The 24,915-nt window shown below is 56.7% G+C and overlaps 3 protein-coding genes across 5 annotated transcripts in view; 2 read left to right on the forward strand and 1 right to left on the reverse strand.

The window, feature by feature from the left end:
- The first annotated feature begins 1,996 nt into the window (after positions 1 to 1,996).
- RPP25L (ribonuclease P/MRP subunit p25 like) lies at positions 1,997 to 4,557 on the forward strand. Of its 3 annotated transcripts, XM_084278288.1 has the most exons (3): positions 2,020 to 2,034; positions 2,661 to 2,813; positions 3,230 to 4,557. In XM_084278288.1, the coding sequence occupies exon 3, from the start codon at positions 3,238 to 3,240 to the stop codon at positions 3,796 to 3,798; it is 561 nt and encodes a 186-aa protein (XP_084134414.1). In that variant the 5' UTR covers positions 2,020 to 2,034; positions 2,661 to 2,813; positions 3,230 to 3,237; the 3' UTR covers positions 3,799 to 4,557. The 3 variants fall into 3 exon arrangements, with proteins under 3 accessions (XP_084134413.1, XP_084134414.1, XP_084134415.1); XM_084278287.1 differs by lacking the exon at positions 2,661 to 2,813 and having other exon boundaries at positions 1,997 to 2,034; XM_084278289.1 differs by lacking the exons at positions 2,020 to 2,034; positions 2,661 to 2,813 and adding an exon at positions 3,035 to 3,145.
- Positions 4,558 to 8,053: 3,496 nt separating this feature from the next.
- On the forward strand, positions 8,054 to 8,239 carry ENHO (energy homeostasis associated; the record flags this gene model as incomplete). The annotated part of the gene is made up of 1 exon (XM_084278935.1): positions 8,054 to 8,239. One exon carries the CDS (start codon positions 8,054 to 8,056, stop codon positions 8,237 to 8,239), a length of 186 nt encoding a protein of 61 aa, XP_084135061.1.
- Positions 8,240 to 10,525: 2,286 nt separating this feature from the next.
- Positions 10,526 to 24,915, reverse strand: part of DNAI1 (dynein axonemal intermediate chain 1) — a gene marked incomplete at its 5' end in the record, with an annotated part of 179,210 nt that continues 164,820 nt past the window's right edge. The window contains one exon of the mRNA XM_084278606.1: positions 10,526 to 10,779. Coding sequence (XP_084134732.1) covers positions 10,675 to 10,779 — 105 coding nt within the window. The 3' untranslated portion in view covers positions 10,526 to 10,674. The remainder of the gene's footprint in view (positions 10,780 to 24,915) is intronic.

Here is a 24,915-nt window from a genome sequence, read left to right on the forward strand (position 1 = left end):
CCTCAGTCTTTAATAGTAAAGATGGATATTCCCTGAGTACTCATGCTCAGGAACTGGCTGACAGGGAGGGGAAGAATAACAAAGCTCCCATGGTTCAGGAGGAAATGATTAGTGACCTACTTGGCCAGTTAGATACCAACAAGTCAGTGAGGCCAGATGGGATTCACCCAAGGGTGCTGAGAGAGCTGTCTGATCACAGAATCACAGATTCAGTAAGGTTGGAAAAGACCTCCAAGATGATCTAGTCCAACCATCCCCCTACCACCTATATAACTAACTAATCCACATCCCTAACTACCCCATCCAATCTCTCCTTGAAGACCCCAAGGGACGGTGACCCAACCACCTCCCTGGGCAACCCGTTCCAATGCCCAACCACTCTATCTGAGAAGAAATTTCTCCTAATTTCTAACCTTAACCTCCCCTGGCACAACTTGCAGCCATTCCCTATTGTCGTGTCACTACTTATACGGAAGAAGAGGCCAACCCCCAGCTCACCACAAGCTCCTTTTGGGTAGTTGTAGAGAATGATAAGGTCTACCCTGAGCATCTTCTCTAGGATAAACAGCCCCAGTTCTCTCAGCCACTTCTTGTAAGACCTGTGTTCCAAAACATGTTTAGATGCCATGAAGTAGGTGGCAGTGTCTGAACCGTATGTGTCTTGCACAGGCCATAGGGATCTCTTCCATCCTTATCCAATGGAGTGCTAACCTTCTCTCCTTTCATACAACACTTTGTGACTGGGTATCCTGTTTTGGGAAGAATATAAACCTTGTGTTCTCCAGTTTGAACAGTTGATGGTTTAATGCTTGGTCCATTTTGCATTTGTGTGTCTGATGGGCAGTTCAGCTCGTCACAGTTCCTGGTACTGTGCAAGCACATGCACTGAAGAAGCAGACCTCTTTCAAGGGAGAATTATTTGCTTCAATTTCCCATCAAAGCAAACTACAGACCTTTGTGCAGAAACCCTTCTCGCTAAGAAGTGTTCCAAGAGTTTTTAATAGACTTTTAAAACCTAAGTGTTTAGGAATTGAGAAATCTCCAGCATGCCTGACTGAGCTGAAATCTCATGCAGCCCTGCTCATCAGGCTTACAAAGTACCTCCCTGGTACCAAGAAAAAACATGCAAAGAATATTTTCTAAGCATTTCACTCAGCTATCAGTTATCACTTACCCCTACGCTTTTTAATTGCTGTGTTCTTTAAAACAAAAACTATCTCTGGGAAGCTTACACTTCTTGCTGAGGAGCATCAAAACAAAGCAGGTAAGGAGTTTCACTAAGTGACCGCAAGGGACATGCAGTACCGGGTCAGGCGCATCACTGGAAGCTGCCAAAAGCCAGTTCTCAGGGCAAGGCAGAGAAAGTGGACACACTGTTCCAGGTGCAGAGCATCAGGGCAGAGGGGGAGAAGGACCAATCTTGACCTACTAACCACCCCCCTTCTAATACACCCCAGGGTGCTACAAGGGCACATTGCTGGTCATGGTCATCCTGCTGTCCCCCAGGACCCCCAGGCCCCTCTCCCCTACGCTGCTCTCCAACTGGCCAGTCCCCAACCTGTGCTGGTACCTGGGGTTGTTCTTCTCCAGATGCCAGACCCGACCTTTGCCCTTGTGACAGCTCCTTAAACCTCTCCCCGCCCAGCTCTCCAGCCTGCCGGAGCCTCGCTGAAGGGCGGCACAGCCCTGGGGGTGTCAGACACCGTGCGCACCGAACCCTTCGCGGAGGGGCCCCGGGGAGGCGGCGGGGGAAGCCGCAGGCGGTGCGGGGCTGCGCTGGGCCGGGCCGGGCCGGACCCGCCGCCCAAGGCCGCGGCGGCCGAGCCCGAGGAGGCCGGTTGCGGCGCGCGGGCCCGCGCCGCGTGACGTCACTCCCGCGCGAGGCGGGGCGGTTCGCGCCCGCCCGCTCCCCTCCCCCCTCCCTTCCCCCTCCCTTCCCCCTCCCCCCCTTCGCCTCCGCCCCGCGCCTGCGCGTGCGCTCGGCCCCCATCTTGAGGGGAGGGGGGGAGAGCGCGCGCGCGGAGGCGGCAGCAGGTGAGAGGAGCCGTTCCCGCGCCCCCAGCCCCGCCGCGCCAGGCCCGGCCTCCCCTCCCCTCCCCTTCCCCCCGAGCCCCCGGACCGGGCACCCCCCGCGCGTCCCGTCTGGCAGCTCCTGGGCTTGCCCCAGGGCAGCGGCCTCGCCCAACCCCCCCCTCACTCCCCGCGGGCCCCCGGCAGCGGCTCGGCCCTTCCGTCGCTGTTCCGGCCGGTGCCTCGGTGCCCCTTTAGCAGGCGCCCCGGCAGACATGGGGGTGCGTGCCGGGACCCTGGGCACCCACGGCCGCCTGCTGCCGTGCTGGGGGGAGAGAGGGGCTGGTGGGCGGGCCGCGCCTCCCAGCACAGAGGGGCATCGGCCCGCCTTGTCCGCGCGGGGCCGGGGTGCGAGGGCCCAGCTGCGGGCAGCCCGCGGGCAGCCTTAGCGCTGCGTGCCCGGGTACCCGGGGCCTTCCGTGCTGGGGAGGGAGAGGTGTGTCCTACGCGGGGTCGGCCGGGCCTGGCTAGCGAACGAGCGGAAGGGACCTTGCCTTGCCGGAGAGGGGAGCTGTGGTACTGGAGCTAACCGGTTTTGTGCAGTTTCTCTCAGAGAGCCCCTTGTTTGCTCATGATGTGCCTTTCCGTAGTCCTGCCTGCAGCCCCCTGACTCGCTGTCTCCCCTGTGACCTGTGCTGTTCCATCAAGTAACCCGGGCCTTGGCCTTTTGCCTGGGCTGGCCAGCTGCGGGACCGAGAGCTTCACAAGGGGCCTGTGTTTGTAGCAGACCCGAACTGCCGAAGGTGAGCTGTGCCAAGCTTCACGGTGGGTCTGCTCATCCTGGTCAGCATCCCACTGGCTTCTGCTCTCTATAACCTCAGCTTGCCCTTTGTTTCTCTCTGACGTACAGCCTGTGTTTTTTTAACCTTGTCCAACTTGGGCCCAACCTTGTTTCTTTCACAGTCCGGCCCTCAGGCCCCAGGCTGCCCTGTGTCACTGTGTTCTTGTTCCTGGTGTGTGCCAAGGAAGACTGGGATACAAGCGATTCCCTGCATCAGAGACTCCTACTGATCTTTTGGGTGTGCCTTTTCAGGATTCCGAACTCTGATAGCTCAGAGTGCCCTGTGGAGGAAAGGTGGTAGCTGACTGCGATGAGAGTTTCTTTGTGCAGCCATTACAATGGGACTTTGCATATTAACGGATCTGTTTTCCTTTTCAGCTCCAAGAATGGAGAACTATAAGAAGACCAAAATTGTGGAGAAACCTTGTCCTCTCCCTTTCACTGACCTGCCCCCTGATATCATTGAGATGAAAGTGAAGGATGGGAGCAAAATCAGAAATCTGATGGGCTATGCCATCACCAGGATGGAGCGGGACTCAGTGAGGCAGATGCTTTTCACAGGCTCGGGCAGAGCCGTCAGCAAGACCATCAGCTGTGTGGAGATCATGAAACGAAGGCTGAAGGAGCTGCACCAGATCACCAAAGTGCTCTTCAAACAGATCGAAGAGATCTGGGAACCGATTGTCCCCGAGGCAGGCCTGGATGCCTTGACAGTGAAGAGAAACATCCCTGCCATATGTGTCCTACTCAGCAAAGACGCCCTCGATCCCCAGGAGCCAGGGTACCAGGCTCCGGGCTCTTTCGATGCCTTCTGGATCGAGACACTTAAAGCGGAGTCCCAGGGCCAGATGAAGAGGAAGCAGGGTGGGGGCAGGGGAGCTGGCAGCACAGGAAAGCAACCCCGTTCCACTGGAGGAGGGCTGGGGGAGTCCTGTGCCAAGTCCTGAGATGCCGGTGCCGCGTTTGGGTGTAGTTTGGGGATTATGGAAACAATTCAGCTGCTGTGGCTGGAACGTTGCTGCTGAACATGGGGCCTTGCAGAGTTGCTAGGGGAGGGCAGGAGGAGGTGACTGCTTCCACGTGGATGTGACTGTAGCTGTCTGAAACTGTATTTTGACAGGTTCCTTTGGCAAAGGCTGCCAGGCCGTGCTTCTTAGCCTGTGGTTCAGGGGAGACAGGAGTCTTCCCTGCGTCAGCAGGGAGTATCCTGCGCCTTGTCAGTGAGCCCTGGCAAACAGCCACTCGCTGAGTGGGTTTCACTGCTGTCGGCAGTGTGGCAGCCCAGGCACCAGGACATATGCAGGGCACCAACATGTGTGGAAGGTGGCTCATGCTGCAGTGCCAGGACCTGACATGGATTCACCTGGCAGCTGCCTGCATTGCTGGAGCTCACGGAGCACAGTGGGGCACAGGGCTGTCTGTGGATGAAGGACAGGCGGTTTTAATGTACAGCTGTGGGGATACAGCCGTGCCTGCGGCTCTGTTGCACCCTTTCTCTCCCCCTTTCACCCCGTGGGAACTGACACTTACACACCTCTCTGCCAAAGTGTCAGGAGCCAACTCCTGTCATAACCAGCCCAAAATCCTGTGGCTGTGCAAGTGCCCTGGGGGGTGGTGACGGGTAAACTCCGAAGGACCCTGTTCTTTCCCCTTTCTGCTCCTTGAAAATGCACAGACGTGGGTTTGAAATAAAGCTTCCTTTCCTTGTCATGTGAAATTTGTCATGTCTTCCTCATCCCGCTGGAGGTCACCCTGTCAGCAGTGCTGGTGGGATTGTGGCTGCCGGCTGGAGCTTGGTTCTTCCTGTTCTCCTTTGGGATTATGGGACCTGCTGGGCCACCTTACTCCCTCCTATGACCAAACGGGCCCTGGTGCAAAGGGGAGAGGTTTTCTTGCCTGTGCTGTTCCACTTTAATGCCTAAGAAAGGCCAAGGTGGGTGTTCCCTGGGAAGCTTCTGGCAACTTGGTTTTGCTTTTGATTTGGGTTTTTTTTTTTGTAGTTGTTTTGTCTTGTCTTGTTCTACACTAACCTGAAGTGTAGTCTCCAAACCAGCCAGGACCTCGCAGAGTGCAGGCACAGGTTGGAGCATCTTGCAGTTTCCCTCCTGGAGCAGCTCTGGTAAGTAACGTTGGGCAGGACAGAGGTGCCGTATCCTGTGGCAGGCTGAACTCTCCCCACAACACCCCCTGCTCGCCCCTCACGTGTCCTGAGCGCTGCTGGTCCTGCTGCCACAGCTGCTGCTGCGTTGGCCTGTGCAGAGCTCCAGCCAGGCACAGGCGCTGAACGAAGGGATTCACCGAAATGGGAGCAGGGGAGCGATGGGCCGGCACCCGCTGCCTTCACGGGCACCACTCGGGCTGCGTGCGCGGTGTGCTGGCGCCTGCCCTGCGTTAGGGTGAAAGCTCACCGGCTGAGCACTGGGCGTGAGCTGGGCAGTGACACGTGGATGCACGTCATCCTTGTCGCCTTCCCCTCTGCTGGTCTCTCATGCAGCCCTGCTGATGTCCCCGGAGCTAAGGAGGGGGTCAGGGAAACGCCCAAACCTCTGCTGTGCCAAGGGATGGGGCAGAGTTAAGCTGATTTATCTCCATGCCATTCCCTGCTGCTGCTCCCTTACATCTGAGGAGGAGGCTGCTTTTCTTGGCTAATTAGATTAGCAGTAAGTGCTGAGGAAAGACACTCGAGTGCCTGATCAGTCTGCTGCTGACACTGCAACAAGCAGTGTGTTTGTGTTTGTTTGCTTTTAAAATCACCTTCCTATCCTCAAACAGCCTGTGTGGCAGTGGCACATTTAACGCCTTCTCATCGGAGCTGCTAAGTGATACTTGCTCTGTTCCACACTCTGCAAGTTACCCTCGGCTCACCGCCGTGTCTCTGCCTTCCTGGTGCTGCAGGCACCTGGCAGCTCTGGCGTTTTCCTTCCTTGGGGCCAGAGAGGGAGCAGCCCTACATCCCCCCAGCAGCCCGTGGGGTCAGCCAGGAGAGGCCCCTGGTTCTCTGATCTGCTGGTCATCCAGCTTCCCCTGGTGCGATGCCCGGTGTGGGGCTGCCCAGCCGGAAAGGCACCCGGTGCCCTGAGAGGTTGTGGCACATCCCGTCAAGCCACTTGCCCTGTGTCTGTGTCACTGCCCTGTGTCTGTGCCACCACACGGACACAAGGCCCAGCCACAGCTTTCTGGAACAGCTGCAGGTGCTGGGACCTGATTCCCGGGGGTCTGTGAGAACCCCCCAGCTGTGGGGAGAGCCCCTGTGTGCCCCCAGCCACCTACCCTGTGTGCCTTTGCCAGAAGCTGCCCCCCCTCTTCAGAGGGACACCCCACACGAGAGCAGCAGTCTCTGGCTGTGATCCCCATGGGCAGGGTGGTTGGAGGTCGCAGCTCAGCCCCGGGGCTGCGCTGCCCCGCACCACACCGCGCAGCTGGGAGACGCCAGCTGTGCCTGCGGAGCCGCTGCCCGTATTCCCCGGGGCAGCGAATGCCCCTGAGCGGCCGTGCCCGCCCTTGCCGTGCACCCCGTGCCGGTGCCCAGCGCTGCCTGCCTGCGGCACCTGGTCCTGGCAGGGACGCCGGGTACAGCAGCTCCACCCTCGCGTGTGCAGATGCGTGTGCGTGCGGGGCAGGGCGGAGCGGCAACGGGCAGAGCCGGGCACCGGCCCGGGGACAGGGCAGAGCCGGGCTGGGCGGTACAGGCAGCGGCGCGGGCAAGACCGGGCAGGGCTGCTCTATCGGCAGGGCCGGGACAGGCCGGCGGGGGGCGGCTCGGGCCCCGCTGGGGGCGGCTCGGGCCCCGCTGGGGGCGGCGGGCGCAGGGGGAACCCGAGCGGGCCGGCAGAGCGCGCGCTGCCCGGCTCTCGCCCCGCCGCGGCCGGCCGAGGGGGCGGGCCCTGAGCCGAGCGCTCGTCCAATGGCGCACGCCCGGCGGGGGGGGCGGGGGGCGGCCACCGATGGCGGGGGCGGGGCGGGGCCCGCCCCCCCCCCTCCCCTCGGTGCCGGCGGGAGGGAGCGGGCAGCGCGCGGGGCTGCGGCACCCACCGGGCGGCCCGCGGCGGCATCGCGCCCCGGGGTCCGCACCGACACCCAGCTCCGCACCGACACCCAGCTCCGCGACCCCGCTCCGCCAGCGGGACCCTCACCCCCTTCCTCCCGCCGCGCTCCGGGGCCCGGCGCCGGCACGCTGCTGGGCGCCGGCATCCCGCGTCGGGACCCCGCTCCGCACCGGGCCCCGGCAGAGCTGCCCGCCCGCCGGCGGGGTCCCGGCGCTTCCCGGGGCGGAGCGGAGCGGAGGCAGGTAGGTAACGCCGGGGCCCCGCGACCGGACGGCGAATCCGGCGGAACCTGTTGCTGCCCGGTGCCCCGCCGCTGGCCGGGCGCTCCGCGGGCGTCCCGCTCCTCGGCGGGGCGGGGGATGAGAGGCAGCGAGGGCCCCCGAAATCGGGGCTCTGCCCGAGCCTGCACAAGGAGGGGCTACCCTGGTCCCCCACCTGCCGCTTGCCCAGCTGCTTACTCCGCTTTGGGGTGCAGGACCTCTCAGCAGGGTCGGGGCAGCAGGACAGGCGGGTGGAGAGGGGAGAAGAGCTGGGCCGGGGCCGCTGGAGCCACCCCGAGATGACCCGGGGAGGGGGCTTGGGGCGACGGGTCTCCCACTGGAGACACCTTCAGCTTTCTGGCTCTTCTTACAGGGGACAGGAGGGGACAGCGGGGCTGTGGGACACTGGAAAGGATCCCCTGGGCAGCAGCTGACCTGGGAGCTGCTGTAGCCTCCAAATCCCAGAGGACACCCTTGGGGTCTGGGATCGTTGCCCAGCACCCCCCACCCCCAACCCCGCAACAGGGTTTCGGACATCCCATCCCTTCGTGCCAGCAGTGACAGTGACTTTCTCCCTTCCAGGTGCAGGAGAGAGAAGCAGCGTGTCTGTGTCCCCACCGCCCCGCCGGAGGAGGGAAGCTGAGGGAAAGCTCTGGTTGCTCCTTCCCGGCCGCCCGGTGAAGCCCAGGACCCAGCTGTGAGCAGCCCAACTGTGACGGGGCGATGCCACCCTGCTGCCTGCCTGGCCCCAGCCCCGTCCCACTGCCAGCACCGCAGCTGTCCCCATTGTTCCCTGCCAATGCTGGCGGGCGGAGGCTGCAGGTTTGATCGCTGCGCTGGCATCCGAAGCGCGGGGCTGAGCTGCCGGCCCTGCTGCTTCCCGCGGGACGGAGGCCATGGGGGCTGCTCTCTCCACTGGAGCGGTTGTGGCGATTTCTTTTAACTGTGTCATTGCACTGCTCATCCTCATCCTATTCCTCATCCTCTGCAAGGCCTGCAGGACCCCCTCCTGCCCCAGGAAGAGCCCGGCTTCTGACACAGATGAAGCACGGAATGAAGAGAAGTACCTGCTGCAGCCCTGAGCTGCTTGGGGACTTCGGTACCTGGATGTGCTGACAGAGTCTCACTGGCCTGGATGCCTGAGCTGGGACTGCGGTGCTGAACTGGGCATGATGGAAGGAGAGGGGATGACGAGCTGCTCGCAGGGGTCGTGACACAGGTCACAGCCCTTCACCTGTGTGGTTTTGGCATATGAAGGCCTTGCGGATGCCCACAGTAACCATGGGAATGGAGAGACAGTTGTTGGGGATATGTCATGGGGATAATCTTGCCTGGCCCAGTGGCCAGCAAAAGAAACAGGAGCCCTGCCTTCAAGCACACCCTGTGCTCGGGGACAGCCTGTGGGCTCCTCCCTGGCACTTGTGGCCTGGGCCAATGCCCACTGCATTTCAGACCTGACTGGGGCCAACGGTGGCTTGTAGAGGGGAGGCAGTGGGACTGGCACAGCTGTCTGGCTGCTCCATGGTGGGCTGTGTCAGGGAGGACCCCAGCAGCCCTGGTCCTGCTGGCAGAGCGGGGTGTTACTGGTCTGGATGCCTTTGGGGGTGGCCTTGGGGTGCCATGTGCCCCCAGCTTCAGGAGGGCATTTGGCACCCATCTGCCCCAGCAGCCGCAAGAAGGTCTGCATGGTCTGTCTTGTTTGTCCCCCAGTCTGTCTGTTAGTTCCTTACAGCATTAGCACCAACACTGCCAGGCCAATGGCTCTTCCTGCTGGGCATGTGTCCCTGCCTGCCCTCCTGCCTGGTCCCAGCTGAGGCCAGCTGGTGGGGTCTGACCCGCCCACAAGCAGCAGATGTGCCCTCGATGGCATCCCCATCTCTGCCGAGAGCAGCGTGGGATGGCTTTTGGATGGGGAGTTGGGAGACATGGGGAGATAAGGGAGTCTGGACTGACAGCTGGTCTTCCAGCCCCTTCATTCCCTGGGGATAGCAGTGGCTCTGCAGTGATGGATGCTGGTGGTCTGGCTAGTCCCTAAGACAGGCAGCTGCATTCCTCCACCCTGCCTGCATGTGCTGCAGGTTTTGGAGGGCTCTGCCCTGCCCATCCTAGAGCCCAGCAATAGCCAAGGTCCTCGCTGGCACAGCCGCTTCAATAAGGGGATACAGGGGTGGGCTGTGCTTGGAGGGAGGCTGGCCAGGGTCCCTGCACAGGCTTGGCCAAGCCTGGCAGTGCCTGTAGTTCCTCCCCATGTCAGGTGTAGCTAACGCGTCCCTTTGCAAAAGCGTTGTTTTTACTGGACTAATAAACTAATCATAGGACCCAGGCGGTGTCTCTGAGCTTTGCCCAGTGTCTGAAAAAATTTGGGGGAGGTGGCATGTCATCCCTGTCCCACAGGTCTGAGCAGTGGCTGCCCCAGGGGCTGGTGGCTGATGTCCCTTCAGGACTGCGGGTCATACACTGGCTGCTGGCAGCAAGGAAGGGCTCATAGGCATCTGTATGTGGCTTTTAAATGCTGGGTGAGAAACCTGGCTGGTTATTTCACACCTGCAGCGTGCCTGCCTGGGCTGGGGGCACATAGCTGTCAGCAGGGACCACCCCTCAGCCCCAGCGCTAGGAGGGCCCAGAGAGTTTCCAAGCCGTGGCCCTTCAGTGACAGGGATGCTTGCAAGGGACACGGGCCTGCTGTATGCAGGGAGGGAGGAGAGCTGCCACCACCCCTGCCCGGTGGAACCAGCCCCTCTGGTCCCCAGTCCCCGCAGCAGCTGTGTGCAAGGCTCCAGTGGTGACAGCCCATCCCTGCTCATCAGCATGCGGCGAGGCCACCGCGGCTCCTGCTGCCACCGCAGCCACGTAGCAGCTAATCCCTCTGCCGCAAAGCAGAGCGGTGGGAGCGCCCTGCAGACCCCAGCACCCAGCTGCTGCCGCAGCTGCCGGCTCAGCAGAGGTGTCCAGGGCCCCCTGGGGGAAGGGGAGCTGTGAGCATCCCGAAGCTGGTGGCTGGCAGCTGCTGTGATGTGCTGACTGGACTGGATGGCACGTCCCTTTCCCACAGCCGTGGGGGGGGGCAGGACAGGTCCCGAGCCACCCTCTCGCTTGGGCTGCCACCCCAAAATGCAGGGGGCTGCGTGTGGCTGGCCCCACAAATGGGTGAGGGGGCTGCAGCTCAGTGACCAGTCTCTCTACCCACCTCTCAGAGCGGGACTAGCTGCCATCACAAACTGTAGCCCTGAGGTTTCCCTGTAAGTGCTGGCAGGACCAGCCCCCACCTGCCCTCCGTGGGGAAGAGCTGAGGGCTGTGGGGCTGTGGGGGGACGAGCACGGTGACGCTTGCCTGGCCCCAGAGACACATGCTGCGACTCTCCCAGCACCCCTGTTTATTTGTCCCGGCGCAGAGGCGAGACGTTCCCGCTATGCAAAGAGCGGGCGGCACGGCCCGTGGCTTGCATGCCAAGCAGCTGCCGATCAGAGCTGGGCTTGTTTGGCCGGCGGCCCCCAGCAGAGCCATCGTTCCCCCTGCTCACTTCCCTGCTTTGCTCTCCGGGTCTCTTACCAGGTTAAGCAGCTTGTCCAGCTTTGCAATTTCCACCTCGGGGCCTTTCTTAACCTCCTGGCCTTTCTTCTCCTGCAAAGAGAGCAAGCAGGGCAGAGCTGTGAGCAGAGAGGATGGCAGAGATGAGCAGAGGTCCGGCGCAGGGAGGGCTCTTGGGCTGCTGTGACGCAGCTCTCAGCCCTTGCCATGTGCTGATCCACAGGGGGATGCACCCTCCCTGGCCCTGTATCTCAAGCCCAAGGTACCATGAGATGTATAAAAGCCCTCATGGACTGAGGAAGGGTGGTAAGGAAGGGTTTGGGTGGGGATGGGATCTGTGGATACACAGCGACACAAACCCTCTTCTGCCTTTCATCTCCCAGCCCGTGGGGCTGGACCATCCTCTAAGCCCCCCAGTTCTCCCCCCAGGCCCCAGGGATGTACCAGGCATGCACAACTCCCAGGGCATTGACAGTGATGCAGATACCCAAACCTCCCTTAGATGGTCCCACTGATCCCATCCCCTGCTGGTACTCCTGCGCAGAGGCAGCCACGGGAGTGAGCGCACCCAAACAGCATCTCACTGGGAGGGCAAGTGGGCGCTGAAAGCCCCTAACCCGGGGTGGAGAAGTGAGTCAGGGGTCCCAGGTGGACTGTTAGCTCCTCATTGAGGCATCCCTGCCCCATGGCACACACTGAGCATCCCACAGGACAGCCTGGTGCCTCACTGTGCACCACCACCATGATGTATGCCCAGCACAGACTGGGAGGAGAACCAAGCCCTTCTCAGAGTTCCCCAGCACCTGTCCCCACCCTCCCAGTGTCTCCTTCTCTGGGTGCAAGGGCAAACCACCAGCATCTTGGGAAAAATCACACAGCACAAGGGAAATCAGCCTTTCCAGTTCAGTCCTCGCTTGCTTGGGAGCAGCAGGAGCTTCCAGGCCTGGTGGGAGACAATGTCCCTGATAAAGATACCAGTGCCACCCAGTGTTTTGGGCAGAGTGGGTCCCCTCCCACTGTGGGCTGCAGCATCACTGTGTTTCTCTCAGTGGATCTTGGAGGCTTTGGAAAAATGCGGTTGGAGGTCTCCAGGTACATAACATGGCAGAGATAGCTGCAACTGGGGAAATTTCAGCCTGAATTCAGGTCACTAAGCCCTTCTGCATCTGAACATCTACCCCATGGGGTTCCTCCAAAACAGCATCCACCCAGCTGCCACATCCCGCTGCTCAGTGATGCCTTCTGCTCACAGCCTTCCCCCTTGCCAGCCTGATGGCTCTTGTCTTGCCTCGTGATTTGCAGGGTAGGGGGGTTCCTGCTCTGGGATTTGAAGCTCCTCTGTGTCCAGCATGGCTCTGGGCACCCCTGGAAGCAGATGCCAAGCAGAGGCAAGGGAGAAGGCTGGTACCCAGGCTGGAAGGTGGGCTTGGGAGAGATGGCAGTGGGTCACCAACCCTGCAGCACAGCAAAGGGGAACATCACCAACCGGGCTTGGAGGCAGCCCACTTAAAACTGCTGTGCCAGCACCTCCAGGCATCCCCAAAGCATGGCATCTGGATGGGGATGTGCTTGGGAAAACAAGGCAGCAGCGCAGCAAGCCCAAGCAAGGAGGCTGCTTGTTTTCTTCTCTCCTAGTTTAGAAACAATCAATTCTCCTCCCGCTGAATCAGCTCCTCTAATGGCCCCGGGTGCAGCACTTAGAAACAGGGGCTTTCCCTTCAGCTCTGGACAGAAGCACCAGGGCATACCATGGTGAAGTCATAGGGCTGCAGGGAACTTGCTGAGTTCCTCTAGCAAATGTGGGCATCGCTGGAGATGAGGACCTCCAGAAAAGAAAGGAGTCCCCAGGCTGCTCCCTTCTCCCCAGCCAGCGCAACGCTGGTGGAACAAAGGTTTCCCTGGCTGCTGGAGGACGCGTTTGGTGTGAAACTGGCTCAGGGGGCAGAGGGGAATAGGGACATTTTGAAACTTGTCTGTCCCTGATAAGATAGTCCTGCTCCTTGACCCAGAGCTGGGACAAGCCAGGGTTGTTTTTATCCACAGAGTCCATGCTGGGACAGCGCTGGCTTGTATTACTGCCACTAAGTGCGCAGCGTTCTGATCCGGACAGGCCCTGGGAGGGATGTTTGTAGTAACTGCCCACGTCACAGCCGAGCATCTTTCTGAGCAAGAGCCTTGGGATAAACACAGCTGCTCGGGGTATTTCAGGACTTAGCTGTTTCTGCAGAAAAGCTGCTTTGCTGTCTGACGGCGTTCAAACCACTCCCTTGGGCAGGCTGCATCGCACACAGCACCGTACGCAGGTCGTTGGGATGGGCCAAGAGGCACCTGCCCTGCTCAGCTGGGAAGAGGAGATGCTGAAGCCGTTCCCCATCAACCTACCTCCATCCCAAGCCCTTTGTTCTACCCACTGGTAAGGCCAGAGATGGTCCTTGACCAAAGCCCTTCAGGTAGTAACACCAGGTCCATGGGGACCTTACCAAAGTCACCAGCCACAGACAAGACTTAAGCTCCTCCTCACCGAGCTGCCCCTAAAACCCTGACTTTTACACGGGCTTGGCTCCTCTGGTGCTTCTGAGAAAGCTGCAAACAAAGCCACACACAAGCCCGTAATGAGCCGTAACCGAACCAGAGCCCTAATTTAACGCCACATAACCAGGCAAGCAGGATGACACAGGGAAGGAAAATTATAATGTCCTTTTGGGGGCACTGGAACGGAAAGTTTCCCTTTATTCCTCCATCTGTTTTCCCCGGGGTGCCTGTGCCGGTGAGCTGCCTGAGCTGCTGCAGGCTGGCTGATGGCACCACCACAGCACCGCGGCATCTGCTGGGATGCATGCGACAGCTTCCTACAAATCCTGGGGCTTCGCCTGCTCCAGGCCTCTGAGGAACAGCCCTTCTTGGAGCAGAGCTGTTGCAATTTCCCGGAGCATGCGTGATGCAGGGGAGCATCACCTCCACACACAGCTGCTGATGAGCTCACCCTCCTGACGGATACCAGGGCTAGGTGTGGAAAGGACACTCGTGGGATTCTGATGCCTTGTGGGCAGCTGAGCCCATCCTCTACCTGCATCCCTGCTCACACTGCATCTATGGGGCTCATCAGGAGCTGAGAGGTATCTGGGGCAGAGAATCCCTCCCATCGAGCTGACAGATGCAGAGCTGAGCTTACATGGGAGGTCTGTCCCTGAGGAGCTCATCAAACGGGTACTGGAGCCATTCACAGCAGTGTTTGCATTGATTTTATTGTTCCCAGCAGGAGAGCAAAATGCTCTTGTCTGAAATGGTGATGAGGGACGTGTGAAGAAAGCTCATGGCAGAAGCAGAGAAGGTGCTACATGGAGACAGACTCTGACCTCCTGACAGAGAATGACCCCAGTGAGGTGAGATGAGCAGGAGACCTCCCTACATCTCCCTGTGCTGCTACGTTTTTGGTTAAATCCCCCACTGCCCTCACACTCCCTTTGCCTTATGCTGGGGCGCCGCTCTGGCTCTCCAGGCAGGGAAACTGAGGCACAGGGCTCCTTGTCCGGTAGGCAGTATGGGCACAACTGCTGCAGGACCTTTGATGGTCCCCTCAGCCTCAGTGATGAGTACTCTCACTGGAAGGTGAGGACTGACACTGGTGGAAGATGACTGAGATAGAGCTTCAGCGGCAAGGACAGAGCAAAGACAAAGATGAGGACAAGCATGAAGATGAGGACAGGCATGAGGATGAGGATGGGCTTTTTGAAGACCCCAGATACATGTTCCTGGGAGCTCCAGCCCTCCCCATGCTGGCATACACTGAACTCTACATACAAGATATGGGAGCAATTTAAACTGGATTCCCTGCGTCTTGGCTGATGCCTTCATTCCCTTGCTGAACAGTAAACCAATAAGTTAATAAAACTCTCCCATAAAAGCCATGATACTGGCACTTTTCAGCAGCCTTTTTTTTTTCCCCAATTGGTGGAGTAATCATAAAACATCTGCTATAAGGTTTCGATTAAACAAAGGAACACATGTTTATGTTTTAAAGTACTCAGGAAGTCAACCATGCTGGCACAAACATAACTTCTTAAGAACTTAATAACTTCTTAATAGCATAACTTACGGTGACCCAAAACTTCCACAGGAAGAGGGAACCCTTCCCCTTGTTGGTCTTGGACAAGGGTCACAGTTCTGTCTCTGCCCTGCTGCTGTCATGACAACGAGAGCCCCAGTCCCTGCCATTCCTGGCAGGCCAAATCCCTGAGCTGTGCAGGGACAAGATCTGTCCACTTCACAAGGCAGCCCAGTGACCAAGGACACCAGAGTCCCATCCAAGTCCCAGACTGAGTTTGAAGAGAGTGAGAAGCTCCAAAAAGCCACCATTAGGGCTGCCCAAAACTCCTTTCCCTGTTATCCTCAGTGGGAAGGGGCACACAGCCTGCCAGGTCTCCAGAGATACACTGCTTCTGGAAAAGACCTTTTCTTGTTCCTTCTAGCAGCTCAGGGGTAGCAGGTTAAGGTGACACCTCCAGGGTAAGAGGTCCTCCATTAGCCAACATGCCAGTGACGAGTTCATTGAATTCAGTGAATGAGAGCAAAGGAAGAGACTTCCCAGGAGCATTTCACCAAGAAAGCCCAAACTCCTTGATGAACACAGCAAAATTTTCCTCACCAGCTCCTCGGGCCACCAACCAAACAAGCATCAGTGGGGGTGTGGTATGACCTGCAGCCCTGAAGCCTTCTCAGTCCTATCCTGTCATGGTCCTATTGCAACCTGACACTATTATACAGCAGGTGAAGCTGGAGTTACGCTGATCTGGGGACGATGTCAGTGCCAGAACCAAATCTGGGCTCTCAAGAAGCCTATTGATCAAGGAATGATGTACTCTGCTCCTGACATGAGTACTGCCTATGGGGCTCACCTGTCTTACAGGGGGAAGCAGACCCTTGCCCAGGAGATGGCAGGGCTCATTGATAGGGCTTTAAACTAGTTAGGAAGGGGGGAGGGGGTATAGTGCAGCTTGCTAGTGTAGGGCAAGTAGCCTCTAGCTTTATATTAAATTCGGAGGGCAAAGAGGGTGATACCCCTCTACAGTGTCCCATAGGAACTTCTAGGGACTCCTCAGAGGAGGTAGTATGGCCGACTCCCCTTCTGGAACCTTATAATGTCCCTCTAGGAGGCAGTGGGGGAAAGCTTCAGATTCCTCCCAGAGGCTTCAGGGAGGTCTCCTCAGAAAAGGTCTCGAGTCAGAAAGCCCAGCTGAAGTGTCTTTACACGAACACATGCAGCATGGGTAATGAGCAGGAGGAATTGGAAACCCTGATGTCACTGGAAAATTATGATCTAGCTGCAATCACGGAAACATGGTGGGATGATTCCCACAGCTGGAATACCCCCGTAGAAGGGTATCGCCTTTTTAGAAGGGATAGGCTAGGAAGGAAGGGTGGGGGGGTTGCCCTCTGTGTTAAAAAGTGGATAGACTGTGAGGAGCTCTCTCTGGAAGGTGGCCAGGAGCAGGTTGAAAGCCTGTGGGTCAGGATTAGGGATGGGGCTAATAAAGAGCAGCTGGTGATAGGGGTCTACTACAGGCCACCTGATCAAGGAGAGACTACCGATGAGGCTTTCTTCCTTCAGCTGCAGGAGGCATCCCGGTCACAGGCACTCATCCTGATGGGGGACTTTAACCACCCGGATATCTGCTGGGAAAACCACATGGCGAAGCTGCAAGAGGTCCAGGAGACTCCTGGAGTCTGTAGATGACAACTTTCTGGTTCAAATAGTGGATAGACCGACCAGAGGCGATGCACTGCTGGACCTGGCGCTCACCAATGTGGGGGAGATCATTAAAGGTCTTAAGGTTGGGGACAGCCTGGGCTGCAGTGACCATGCCCTAGTTGAGTTTGTGATCTCAAGGAATGTGGGCCTGGCGAAAGGTGGGACCAGGACACTGAACTTTAAGAGAGCAAACTTTAGGCTGTTTAAGGACTTGTTGGCCAAGATCTCCTGGGAGGTGGTCCTTAGAGATAGAAATGTTGAGGACAGCTGGCTACTCTTTAAGGATGCCTTTCTGAGAGCTCAAAGGCTCTCTATCCCCCTGAATAAGAAAGCGGGCAAGAGGGGCAGGAGGCCAGCATGGCTAAGCAAGGACCTACTGGTCAAACTGAGGGAAAAGAAAGGCAAATACAAGCTCTGGAAGCAAGGGTGTGTAGCCTGGAAAGAATACAGGGATGCTGTTCGGACTTGCAGAGATAGGATCAGGAAAGCCAAGGCGCAGATGGAACTGAACTTGGCAAGGGATGTTAAAAACAACAAGAAGGGATTTTACAGGGACATTGGCCAGAAGAGACAGGCCAAAGAGAACGTACCCCCCTTGGTAAAGAGAAAGGAGAATTGGCTGCAACTGATGAGGAGAAGGCTGAAGTACTGAATGAGCTCTTTGCCTCGGTCTTCTCTGGCAGCCAGGATTCTCATAATTCTCAAATCCCAGAACCTTGCATCCCTAGAACTCAAGGTGGGAAATGGGGGACTAAATCCCCCCCCACTGTAAGAGCAGAGCAAGTCCGAGACCGCCTCATGAGACTGAATGTGTACAAGCCTATGGGCCCGGGTGACATGCATCCCAGGGTCCTGAAGGAGCTGGCTGATCTGGTTTCTCAGCCGCTCTCCATCAGATTTGAAAAGCTCTGGCTGACAAGAGAGGTCCCTGGGGACTGGAAAAAAGGTCACGTCACTCCCATTTATAAGAAAGGGAGCAAGGAAGACACAGGGAACAACAGGCCCGTGAGCCTCACCTCTGTGCCTGGGAAGAGCGTGGAACAGCTCCTCCTGGATGACAAGTTGGAGCCCATGAGGGATGAGCGCGTGATCCGGGACAGCCAGCACGGCTTCACCAAGGGAAGGTCAGGCCTCACCAATCTGGTGACCTTCTATGATGGAGTGACACCACCGGGGCATTAAGGGAAGGCACCCGATGGCATCTACCTGGACTTGTGCAAGGCCTTTGACACAGCCCCCCACCACATCCTCATCTCTCCAATTTAGAGATGTGGATTTGATGGGTGGACCGTCCAGGGGATAAGAAACTGGTTAACAGACCGTAGCCAAAGGGTGGTGGTCAATGGGTCTATGTCCAGGTGGAGGCTGGTGACAAGCGGTGTCCCCCAGGGGTCTGTCTTGGCACCGGTGATCTTTAACATCTTATCAGTGACACTGATGATGGAATTGAGTGCACCCTCAGCAAGTCTGCGGATGACACCAAGCTGAGTGGTGTGGTCGACACCCTAGAAGGAAAGGAAGCCATCCAGAGGGATCTTGACAGGCTGGAAAGGTGGGCCCAGGTGAATCTAACGAGGTTCAACACTGCCAAGTGTGAGGTGTTGCACTTGGGCTGGAAGAATCCCAGACACAGATACAGACTGGGAGAAGAGCTTCTTGAGAGTAGCCCTGCTGAGAAGGACTTGGGGATTGTGGTGGATGAGAAACTTAACATGAGCCAGCAGTGTGCTCTTGCAGCTCGGTGGCCGGTGGTATCCTGGGTTCCATCAGAAGAGGGGTGGCCAGCAGGGACAGGGAGGGGATTGTCCTTCTCTGATCTGCCCTTGAGAGGCCCCAGCTGGAGTCCTGTGTCCAGAGCTGGGGCCCCCAATACAAGAAGGATGTGGAACTGTTGGAGAGGGTTCAGAGGGGGCCACAAGGATGATCAGAGGGCTGGAGCACCTGCCCGACAAAGAGAGGCTGAGGGAGCTGGGCTTGTTCAGCCTGGAGAAGAGAAGGCTGCAGGGGGACCTCATTGCAGCCTTCCAGTATCTGAAGGGAGCTTATAAGCAGGAGGGGATTCAACTTTTTAAAAGAGCAGATAATGGCAGGACAAGGGGGAATGGACTAAAGCTAAAGGAGGGAAGGTCTAGATTAGATATTAGGGGGAAGTTTTTTACAGAAAGAGTGGTGAGGGGCTGGAACAGGCTGCCCAGAGAGGTGGTGGATTCCCTGTCCCTGGAGGTGTTCAAGGCCAGGTTGGATGGGGCCCTGGGCAGCCTTGTGTAGCTCCAGGCCTGGAGGTTGGTGTCCCTGCCTGTGGCAGGGGGGTTGGAGCTCTGTGATCCTTGGGGGCCCTTCCAACCCAGACCATTCTGTGATTCTATGATTCTATTTACATACAGTAGGAACGTGCTTATCAGCCATGGAGCACCTCGAGTCCCTCAAGTCACACTCAGAGCCTGATTTGACAGCATTGCTCCTGGCCCACAGAAGGATTAGCTGACAGGCTGGAGATAAGGATTTGTTCTTATTTTGGTACTGTTTGGAAATAAATGACGCAGGAAATTATCTGCTTGCAGGGAATGAACATGTCAGAAAGGCCCAGGGGATGCCTGGGTCATTCAGGCATCAGCAGCCACACAGGATCTTTGGCCTCAAAGATGCTCATCCCTCCAGGTCCAGCTAAAAGTGCTGTTCAGGGAAAGCACCTCTCCTTGCTCTACCTCATATAGTTGACTCAGAGATCTCTGCTAGCACCTGCACTGGACCACGCCAAGGCACAGCAGTGCAGACAGGTCTCATGGGCTCAGGTGACCTGCCCTTGCCTGCTGGAAGTCCACAGCAAAGCCACTGGAACCAGAGAGGACACAGTACTGGGACTGCCCTGTGTCTCAGCAGCACATGTCCACCAGTAAAGGTCAGCAACAGGCAGGAAGTGCAAACAATGGACCTCAAAAGGGTTGGGAATAGCATTGGGAATAAACCTGAGGGAATTGAGTGACACCCAGGGGATGTGGGCAGGGGTCACCTGTATCTAAATGTCAGGTTCCTGCCTGCACCACACTGCTGGCTGGCTTATAAACACCCATGGAAGAGGGGATGGAAAACGAGTTTAATGGAAAGGAAGGGCTCTGCAGCAGCAGAGCGCTAATAGCAAGATCAAACCCTCCTCCATGGCCATAAGGGAGGACAGCTGTCTCTTCAGCTCTGTGCTTGCTCTGCCAGAGACCACTGGGACCCCACAGCCTTGCTCACCCTTCTTGCCTGGTTCTCTAGCCAAGTGAAAGACATGGACATAGGAAGAGCCCAACACTTAACTGTTTCCACAGGCACCAGCAGAGCCACAAAGGAGTTTGGCTTTTTCTTTCCTGCTGATCAGTGCTGTGGTGTGATCTCTGCTGACCCTCAGCAAGGAGCTCCAGAAGAACTCAGCAGCAAGCCTCCAAAGCACGCTGTGGCACGCTGAGCCAAGGGGATTCACAGCAGCTTTGTCAGTGCCCTCTGAAAGCACTTGCTGGCTGGCTGAGCATGGCAGGGCCCATCTCATGGCCACTGCAGTGCAGAGCATGGCCTCACTGCCCTGGGCATAGGGGAGCATGAAGGGGGTGCTGGTGGGCACCATGGGGTGCTGAACAGGTGAGAGCAGGCTCACTTGAGGGCTAAGAAAAGCTTGGCACTGAGCTCTTCACCTTGGGCCGCTGATGAAAGGATTTGGCTCCCAGCCACACCGAATGTTCCTGCTGCTTGCTAACTCCAGAGCCATGAGCAAGGTCTCTTACACACCACTAATTTAGGCACCTAAATATAGCCATAAGAAGACCACATTTAGCAGCCATGGCTGAAAAGCACAGTGAGCAAGGCCAAACTGAGCACAAACAGGGCCCATGGTGGTCCCCCCACACACTGGGCATTACAATCCTTTGTAAACTCCTTATGAATTCATCCCGGTACCAGCCACAGAAACCCATCAAAACCATTTAAAACAGTCAGTCTTCTGCCTTTTCTGTATGTGACACTTAGGGGTTCAAAACAGGGATGTGGTCATGATCCTCTGTTTACATATCACACACACAAAAAAGGCAAATCTTTAAAATGAGGGATAAATGTTAAAGTTATCCAAAGACATTATGATCTGAAACGAGCTAAATGAGCAAATAGCCTTAACTCTGCCCTGCACAGATACTGTGATTAGGAAGCATCAGCAACAGGCTCTCCATTCCTTTGGGCATCATTACCTTCCTTCACTGAGACAAGCCAACAGCAGCCACCTCAAAGGGAACAGCTTGGTGAGATGATAAACTCCTCACAGAGCGCATAGAAAAGGTTTTCAGTCACATCAGTTCAGAGATTAAGTGCTAAGCACTGAGAAAAATCATTGTGTGCTCAGTGTGCAAGACAATTACCCTCCCCTGATCCACCAAAGGCCGGGAGTGGAGAGAAAAGCCCAAAAGCTTTTGCCTCTAGCCCAGGGGGTCCTGATGGTGCATGGTGGGATAAGTTCAGAGGGATGGGATGCCCTGTCCTTCACCTCCCTGGGAATAGGTATCACCCACTGCCCTCAAGCCCTGGATCCAGCCCTGCTGGGTTCAGGTTTTGGCAGTGGTGCTGGATTCTTCTGGGTGGGATGGATTACTTTAATGAGCTCTTAGCATCACTCAGGGGGAAGGTTATCCAACGCCTGCTACACGCCACGTGTTATAACAGCAATGGATGGAAAGGCTGGGGGCAGGGGCATTTATGCTTTAGCTGTGGGATCTCTCAGGGGTGGGGGAGGAAGGAAGAGAGCAGCAGGTTTTAGATGAGATTGTCCATATGAACTACTAGACAGGTGATACCTTGGCTTCTAGCTCTACTTCAGATATTGCTGCACTTCCAGTGAAACCCCCACACCAAACCTCAGCGCAATGCCCTGGCTTGTGTGCCTACCAGAGGGAGCCGTGTCTGCAGCCCCTCTCCCTCAGGCTGACAGCCCTGCGGTGAGGGGCTCAGTGTTGTGGGTTTGTGTGGCAAGTTCTGGTGGAGAAGGGGGGCTCGGGGGTGGCTTCTGCAAGAAGCAGCCAGAAGGTCTCTGCAGGCCCCACAGAGCAAACACCAGCTGACCAAGGCCGAGCCCATTGGCAACAGTCACAGTGCCTCTGTGATAACATATTTAAGAAGAAAAAAACCTGTAAGCAGATGCTTTTTGCTGCCACAGAAAGGAGTGAAGTGTAAAAAGCTTTGCAGAAATGAAGGTTAGTGAAGAAGTTGGGCAAGAGGCACTCCAGGTGCTGGAGGAGACATTCCTCTGGAGCCCATGGAGAAACCCATGCTGGAGCGGGTGTCCCCCCACAGACCTTTAAAGGTGATGGGGAGCAAAGACCCCATCTGCAGCCCGTGGAGAGACCCCATGCTGGAGCAGGGGGAGACATGCAGAAGATGCTGTGACCCATGCTGGAGTGAGGCCCTGCCAGCACTTGCAGCCCATGGAGAGAGACAGAGACACAGAGATGACCAAGACAGAGGCCCATGTCAGAGCAGGTTTGCTGGGGCGGGGTGTGTTGTGACCCTGTGGGGGACCAGGCTGGAGCAGTCTGGGCCTGAGAGACTGAGAGACATTCTGTGATTTATGGCTGCACCCCATAGCAGTGACCCACGCTGGGGCAGCTGGGGAAGAGCTGAAGCCCTGTGGAAAAGGACTCACATTGGAGAATTTTGTGGAGGACTGTCTGCCATGGGTGGGACCCCACAGTGCAGCAGGGGAAGGGTGTGAGGAATGCCTCCACCCCCAGCTAAGAAGGAGAACATCTCGTGAGTAACTGACTGAAACCCCCCCATTCCTGTCTCCCCCTGTGACACCTGGAGGGGGGAGAAGGGAGCGAAATCATGAATTAAGTTGAGCCTAGGAAGAAGGGAGGGGTGGGGAGAGGTGTTTTAAGATTGCATTAAGGTCGTACTTCTCCTTATCCTACTCTGGTTTCAGTGTATGTAGTGTAATAAATTGGATAGTTTTTAAATTCTGTGCTGAGTCTGTTCTGCCCGTGACACTGACTGTGGAATGATCTCTCCCTGTCCTTATCTCCACTCCTGAGCCTCTCAATAGGTATTTTCTCCCCTGTCCAGCTGGAAAGGGGAGTGATGGAGCAGCTCTGGTGGGCATCTGGCCTCCAGCCAGGGCCAAACCACCAGACTTGGGCAGACAGAGCACCCACACGGACGTACCTCAAACCCACCCACAGGGGCAAACCAAGGAGACGCGCTGCAGCGTGCAGGGACGCCGGCAGTCTGAAGCTGCAGCCGGTGATGCCAGCTGGCAGGCAGCGCCGTCAGCCACCCAGCAGCATCTCTTTATCACCCAGCATCTCTCTCCTTCTTTTTGTTACTCCAGCTTTGCTTCAGCGTTTTTGCATGACAGCTCAGTAAACTGTTACGGATTAGAGTTTAATAAAGGCGGCCTAACAGGGGTGCCAATGTGCAGCTCCTGCAACACTCTGGCGCTGCTGTTACCTGACAGAGTACAGCATCTCATGACAGGTCATTTGCAGCTGCATGAACAGTATGTTTCTAAAAAGTTGTAATTTTTCAACACCTCCTTCTCCAGCCGCCACTGTTGATGTGGATATGTAGTTCCTGTGATCACCCTTTAGCTGCCTTGAGACAGTCCAGCTGCTCTTTCTCCCTTAATATTCCCTTCTTTAAAATTTCTGTCATGCCAATTTTTTCACACAGCTCATAAAAACTTCTGCATAGGAAATGTATTCTTGTTTGCTATTAACATCAGAACGCATGAATCCATTTCACTCTGCATAAATACAACTACACTGGAAAACTGCAGAAGTGAAAATAAATGTCTTCACTCACAGATGCCCCGTGTTTAATAACATTAAATGCCAATAGCACGGAAGATGTATTACAACTGATACTGTTCTGCTTACTGAAAGAGCTCAGTCTGCAATTTAATGTCAGGCCACAGTGCTCTCTCCTGCTCTCCATGACGGCACTTGAACTCAGGGATGCTCCAGAAATAGCACTAGATATTTCAACCATGTGAACAATTATGTCATCTCGACAAAACATTCTCATGCGTAGGTTTTATTTAAATCACAGTGCCACCTGGAGCAGGGCTAGGAGGGCTTAGTCCACTACCCTACCCTGGCTTGTGGTGGGAGCAGCTACTTTTAAATTGCTTCTGACAGATGCTTGTCCAGCACTTGACCCAGTCCTTGGGGTGCCCAGCACAGCATGCCCTGAGCGGTGCATTGTCACACTCTGCTCCCATCACCTGCAGAGACACTTCTTTTGAAAACCCTGAGGGATGGTGCTGCCAACCCATCTCCTGGAGATGGCTTCCAGCACGACCCTTTCATGCCCACCTAAACCCTTTCCCCAAGCATTTTGCTACAATCCTATAACCTCAGAGCGCTGCCTTCCTTACCCTGCCAGCCCAGGACCTCTTTAGCAGTGTGCATCTCTCTGCATCTCCCTGCTCCCAGCACCTCCGCTGACCACACTGTCTTTGCTGCTCTCCTGCTCCTCACATCCTTCAAGCCCAATACCCCAAGCTGAGGTCCTTGCACTGCTACATGGTGCAGCAGGGTCAGCTCACACGTCCCACTCACCCCTCTCTTGCCTGGCCTCTCCAGTACAATGCCTTTGCTACAGCAGGGAAACTCCTGGCAAGTGAGATCATCTTCTCCTCCCCGCTTGATTATTCCCATCTCCGTTCCCTCTCCTCCTATTTCCACTCTGTCCTCACTGAAGCACACCCTGTTCACTTCAGACCGTGTCTCCCATTTGCTGCAAATTAAACAACTTGCTCAGCTTCTCTCCACCTGCTGCACAGGAAACGGTCAGGCAAGTGATAAATGCAGCACAAACACTCCCAGGCCTGGAAACCAGACACACCATTAGCCTGGGCTGTGTGGGACGCCACGCTAAATCGCATCAGCCACGACTGAGCTGCACTGCAGCATGCAAATCAGGGATTAAAAGGGGTCAGGAAGAAGCTGGACGCAGGACGAGTGTGGGAAATCCTGCAGCCAGAGCTGTTGCCTTTCCCCAAGATCCGACCCTGTTAGAGCAGCTGAGAAGTAAGTCCCTTCCTGCCCCACAGACAGACAAGGCTCAGCTGTAACCCACCGTGGTGCCCACCTGCCCAATTTGCCCAGGGAGCTCTTTGTTAGCAGGTTTGCTGGTGTCACTCCTCTCCTCTCCAAGACAGGCTTGGCACAGTGCTGCTTGGTAGAGGATGCTCATCGCTGCCTGTTGGGATATCTCTTGTCTGAGGCCACGCAGCACACAGCGATGCTGAGGTTGTTGATGTACTACTCCCTGTTCACTCAATGGCATTGGACTGCCCATAGGGGTCTGAGTAAGAGCTGCACAGAGCAGAGTAATATTCTTCCTGGCCCAGCTGCAAATGCAGGGCCCAAGGGCTGCAGACAGGATAAAGCAGTGCAGGAGAAAGGCAGTGATGTGCTGGTAGGCAGCTCAGAGTGCTCCTCTCAGGCTTGGGCACCCAT

This window comes from Gallinula chloropus (assembly GCF_964237585.1).
Source record: "Gallinula chloropus genome assembly, chromosome: Z".
NCBI classification, from domain to species: Eukaryota; Metazoa; Chordata; class Aves; order Gruiformes; family Rallidae; genus Gallinula; species Gallinula chloropus.

Bases quoted from the DNA above. Each gene is read 5' to 3' on its own strand.
- RPP25L (XM_084278287.1), top strand. From the start codon at position 3,238: ATGGAGAACTATAAGAAGACCAAAATTGTGGAGAAACCTTGTCCTCTC.